Consider the following 5,610-nt stretch of genomic DNA (forward strand, 5'->3'; position numbering starts at 1 on the left):
ACGGAACCAGGGCCCCCGCCCCTGCCCGCCGTGCCCCGCAGCCTCGCCCCTCCCCGCGGGCCGCGCGCTACTGTACCGGACCCGCCCAGATCCCCTCGGAGCGGAAGGCGGAGGCTGGCCTTTGTCCGGCCCGGTCGGCGGAGCCCTTCTGGGGGATAAAGGCTTCACGCTCCGTGAGCACGCAGAAAAAGCCGGCGCTGGCCCTCTGACAACCCCATTGTCCCGGCCTGAAAGCGCCAAGTTCACGACATTTCAAAGGGAGCGGATACGGGAGGGGCCGGGAGGGCCGCGGGGTGCGCCCGCCACCAGCCCTAAATTCAACGGGAGCGGGCGTCGACTCCGTGCCCGGTGCTCCTCGCCCCAGCCTCCAGTCCCATCTCTCGAGACCTTTCTGGAAGGGGAGCCGGGCTGACCACCCTTCAGTCACCGGCTCGGCTTTGGGGAGGGGAAGGTGTGAAGGATGTCCCCAGGAGCGCGAGGAACCCTCCCGACCCGGTGCCCGGCGCGGCGCCCGAACACAGGTCCCATTGTCCGGACTTTGCCCGGAGGATCTGGGGTGCCAGAATGAATTTGTTTTAAAAACATGGAGTGTTATTGTTTTCTTTCATTTTTATTATGATTACAATATCCTTTTCAAAGGGGAAAAAGCTATTTTCTAAGCCAGAGAACAAAGGAAGTTCCATTTTTAGTGTTTAATTTGTTTAATGTGCCTCTGCGAAAGCAAATAATTTGGGAGAGCAAGCAGAGTCATCAGGAAATTGAATGTGTTTTGTCTCCAGCCAAGTTTCCCTTGAGTGATTTAGTTTGCTTTCTGTCTCGCCACCCGGCAGCCTCTGCTCTGGGGATCTCTGAGTGCCCGGGGCTGGGAGGGCAGCCGGAGGACACCCTGTGCCCACCGTTCGTGGCCAGGGGTTTCTCCATCCCTCACCCCTTCAGATGGTAAACCATCCTCCCGAAGAACAAAACATGGCCATGCAGAAGCGTCCTAAGTCGAAGAGAAAATAGGATTAGGCCAAAGTATCAGCAAGGTAAGTCGGATTAACAGCAACGCTCAGTACATTTTTGGCTTTTTCTTTTTTCTTTTCTTTTTTTGCAATTTTAATTGTACAAAGGTATATGCTTCCCTTCTCTGGCTTTATTGAAAGAGGCTGTTTGTTTGTGCCCAAGAGGTAAACGATGAGCGATAAGGGTCTGTGTGGAATTGCAAACGTATAACCTTGCAAAATGACATTTTGCCCTGTAAAGTGTGACACGCACGGGCAGATAAAGGCAGAGCACTGAACGCCTGCCTTTGTTAACGCTTTTTGCCCCCTGGCGTTGCTTTGATGCAAGGGCACCCTGCTCCGGCGGCTGAGGTGTCTGCCCACAGGCGCCGCAGACATGACTACAAATCGATTCATTTTTTAAATATCCTGGCAAAGCCGGAAGTTAAAAACTCATGAACAAGGATCACAGACCACTAAATCATGGGAGGAAAGAATCACCCCCCATCCGCTTTTGATTGCTTTTTAAAAAAATATATCTGTATTGCCTTTTGCTACATGTAAATTTTGTCTCCATTTGTTAATCAGGCTCTTGTGTATATCGTAAATTAACACAATTTCTTTGGGGCAAGGCAAAAGAGAATTTATAATTGTTTAAGTTTGCACATCATTTAGCAATTAACTGTGGGGGCAGAGGGCTGCAGTTCCCTGGGTAGCCAGGGACGGTTCATGGACCATTTGGAAGTTATTGAGTCTAACTGTCTGTGGCATTTCTGAAAGACCTTTTCAGGCTAAACCACAGACAAAAAGCCAGAGGGGATGGACTCCCATCCAAAATGTTTTTGCTGAGAATGAAAATGTTGGTTTACAGAAGTGGAGAGAAGGGCAAGGGAAAAGAAAATGTTATTTGATCACTTTCCCCTTTGGGGAGATTACTAAGGAAGAAAAGGGCTGGAGAGTTCTGTTTCCCTTCTCGGTTGTGCGTGCACCTAGCATATTCTGGGATAGCACTGGTGAGGAAGTCATAACATTTTCTGCAAATGGACACAGGTGTCCCCCAAAAGACTGTTGGGGTCATCTTCTAGGGAAACTAGAGAGGTGCAGGGCTGAGGGCTGCTTCCAGCTCAGAGAAGGCAGCAGATGTTTGGGTGATTTTTTATCTACCACATAGAGACTGCTGCCCATGGTCTTGTTCCAGAGAATTCTGGGGTGGAGTGTTTCTACAGCTCTTTCTGGGTGACAGAATTAGGTAAATTTGAGACATCTACACTTCCATTTTGACTAATCTGGTAAAAGGAAAGTCAAGGCTTTAAAAAAAATTCAAACTTACTCTTTTCCTTTTCTATGTTTAACCTGGATATGCATATGTAGAAGCAATAGACGTTTTGTAAAGCCAAATCTGGCTGAGTCCAGGTTTTAATGGCTTGGTCTGTGAATTCATGCCTGGGTGCCTCTTTAAAAACTAATCAATAATCTAGCTCCTTGCTAGGTTGTGGAGCTCAGGAATCTATTATATTCTCAGAGGTAGGAAAAGATCACCAATCTCTTTGGTCTAAACTATATGTTTTGGCGGGTATTTAGTACATACAACCTTAAAACTTATTTGTTTTCTTAAGACACCTGCATGCCTGTCCCTCCTGCCCCCTCCTCTCCCAGATTAGAGCTAGGAGATCTTCAGTGAGTTTTGCTGTCTGTTCTGAGGGCATCATATCTGAGTCCCCAAAAGTGACCTCTTTACTGCGGGGGCCAGCGGGTGGGCTGTGCACGCTGGGCTCCGTCCAGCTGTAGCTGAACTTCCTCCCCTGCCTTGTGTCGCTGGGCCGTGTGCTCACTCTGGGGGAGAAGGGTCCTCACACAAGGCAACATGAAGAGAAGAAAAGAGAGGAGCACTGGCGACACATACCAGTCACCCTAGCCACACAGGAGGCTAAAGATAAGAGTTCAAAGCCAGGAAAATCAGCGAGACTTAGTTCAAAGCCAGGAAAATCAGCGAGACTCTTATTTCTCCAATTAGCCATCACAAAAAGAACAGAAGCAGAGCTGTGGTTCAAGTGGTAGAGTACCAACTTTGAGTGAAAAAGCTAAAGATCCAAGCCCCCAGTTCTGGCCTCAGTTCAAGGGTGGGAGAAAACAACCCAGGAGGAGCACTTAACAGCAGTGTCCCACACCAGATGTGTACAAACCGCTCGTGCACACACCAGGCAACCCTTTCCTTGGGTTTTCTCTGCTGGTTTCCAGGCTCCATGGCAGATACAAGGTGTATTCAAGGAGTCCTGTTATTCTGTAGCCTGTGAGTGGCACTGCTCATGTCTTGAGAAGCTCCAGGCAAGGAAGAAACCAGAAACACTGAAATGTAGCCACAGAAGAAACAGGCACGGCCACTGTCTTCTCCACAACACTGGAGAGACATACCGATGGAGAGACGTACCGATGGAGAGACGTACCGATGGAGAGACTTACCGAGGAAGGAAAGCGTCGTGTTTTTGTTTGGTTTTTTAATTTGGGAAATCCAGGGTGAAGCTAGAAAACTTCCAGATCCTACTTCTCTTTCAGAACTAGGCCTTCTCATCCCTCCCAGTACAGTGGACCCTCCCCACTGTACTGTGCCTTTGTTGGAAAGGAGACTCCCAGGCTCCAGCTTATGCCAAGCTCGCCCAGGAGTCTGGACTTGGTATGAGAAGTACCAGGGCTGCCAGGGCTCCATCTGGAGTAGGGACAGCGCTACAGTCAAACATACATCTGCAGAGGTGTAGTGGCAGGGACTGCCTGCCCCTGGGAAGCTTTGGTGGATTTGTTTTTGTTTGGGGAGAGGAATTTTGAAGGTGTATTGTGTCCCTGCAAGGGAGGGAGAGAGTATTTGAAGATACTTCGCAGGAATTCCGCACCCGTGCTCAGGAGCCCAACGGAACCTAGTTTTCACAAAGCCCCACCAGCTGTATCCCAGGACAAGACTACAACGAATGTTAGTTCCGTGGGCTAGGCACTTAGGCATGGCCGCCACATCAGAAAAAGCCTTGCTTTGCAGAGCCCCTGGCGATCTAGTGAGCCACGGGATTCTAGCTCCAGTTTCTAACTTGTCTGTTGCGATGGGGGGAGGATAGACCCAGACACAATTGGGAAGGAAACCCTGGATCAGGTGTGAGTGGGGAGTGGGAAATAAAAAAGGAGGCTGGGAAGCTTTTGAAATGTTCCCCATTTGGGATGAGAAATAGAGAAAGCCATTCCTAATGGCTGGGTATAGAAAGTAGTCTGGAGAGAGAACAAACAAACACGTTAAACATGTTTGTCATACATACATATATTTAATTAGTCATTTGTCTTCTCTAAATATAGCTTTATTACAGGTGCCTCAAAACCTGTGAATTGAGCAGAGTCCAAAAGCTGTCTCTTGGCCAAGTTCAAACTCCTTGGTCTCCTCCATGGGCTTTCTCATGCATTTTATTTATCCTTCAGTTTATCCAAACTTAGTTGTGAGCCTCAGGAAGAGTGGTTTTATTTGGTTAGTAAAGATTGTGTTTAATTCATTGATTATGCATTGTAAAAGTTTAGCCGTCCATGCCCGCCCGAATTCTAAATTGGGAAGTTAAATATTTGTTTTTAATTTTCTGGATCAAAAATGTTAACTAACAGAAATGATTCTTTCTGCTCAGATGTGTTTGCAGAAATGGGGCTGTCAGGGAAAGCTGTTCTAAAACAACACTCGCTTCCAGTCCTGACACAGTGTGTTTGGAAACTTCATTCCTAGGAGAAATTCTAGTATGTACAAATAGAAACCAAATGTTTTGCCTTTGGTTTTGGTACAGAGGCCCACAGGAGGCAGGAAAATAAGAACACAGACTTAATATCTGAGTAGCTTGACTCTAGGCAAATCTTGGCAAACAAGAATGCCTTTTGTGGGAAATTGCCAAAAGGCTTGCTTTATGGAAGTGTTAACAACAATGGAGTTGTCCTTTTAAAAAGAAATCTGGAGTTTTGTGCTGGATATCAAGATGTCATTTAGTAACTATTTTAATTTCATTGTTATTTTTGCATTCACCTGTTTATACACACCTCTTAAAATAAGGAAATGGCTCTTTTCTTTACAAACAGCACAAGAATGCAAATACAAATAACCTTACAAGCCCCACACACCCTGCTGGGGAGGAGAAAGTTGTGCTGTTCCCCCGCAGAGGTGTGTTTTAGGTTAAGCAAATTGCAGACAATCTTAAACACCCTATTAAAAACCGAGCCTCTGGAGTGGTGGTGAACATCAATCGTCTGCCCACAAAGAGAGATGTGATCCTTCATTAAAGAGCCACCGTGCTAACAGATCTTCACATCTGGCTTTTACAGAAACGGAGCTTTTGTGGAAAAGAGTGGCCTAAACTCAAGGCGATGGGAGAACTAGTCATCCGGTGACCGGCTCAGCAGCTGCCTCTGAACCGACGTGCCCGCGTTTCCTCCCCGCCTTAAAGGAAGCAAAGATGCCACTGCGGGCTTGGGCGCCGGGTGCGGGGGTGGGGGGAAGGCCGGGCTCGGGGTGCGGTGGGGGGAAGGCCGGGCTCGGGGTGCGGTGGGGGGAAGGCCGGGCTCGGGTGCGGTGCGGGGAAGGCCGGGCTCGGGGTGCGGTGGGGGGAAGGCCGGGCTC

The 5,610-nt window shown here is 48.3% G+C and overlaps 1 protein-coding gene across 1 annotated transcript in view; it reads right to left on the reverse strand.

Annotated features, from left to right (window-relative positions):
• Positions 1-5,610, reverse strand: part of En2 (engrailed homeobox 2) — a 48,719-nt gene that overhangs the window by 39,217 nt on the left and 3,892 nt on the right. Inside the window, exon 6 of the mRNA XM_013027208.1 lies at positions 77-227. Within this exon, the coding sequence (XP_012882662.1) occupies positions 77-227 (151 nt within the window). The remainder of the gene's footprint in view (positions 1-76; positions 228-5,610) is intronic.

Source organism: Dipodomys ordii, unplaced genomic scaffold, assembly GCF_000151885.1.
Source record: "Dipodomys ordii isolate 6190 unplaced genomic scaffold, Dord_2.0 Scaffold101, whole genome shotgun sequence".
Lineage (NCBI taxonomy): Eukaryota > Metazoa > Chordata > Mammalia > Rodentia > Heteromyidae > Dipodomys > Dipodomys ordii.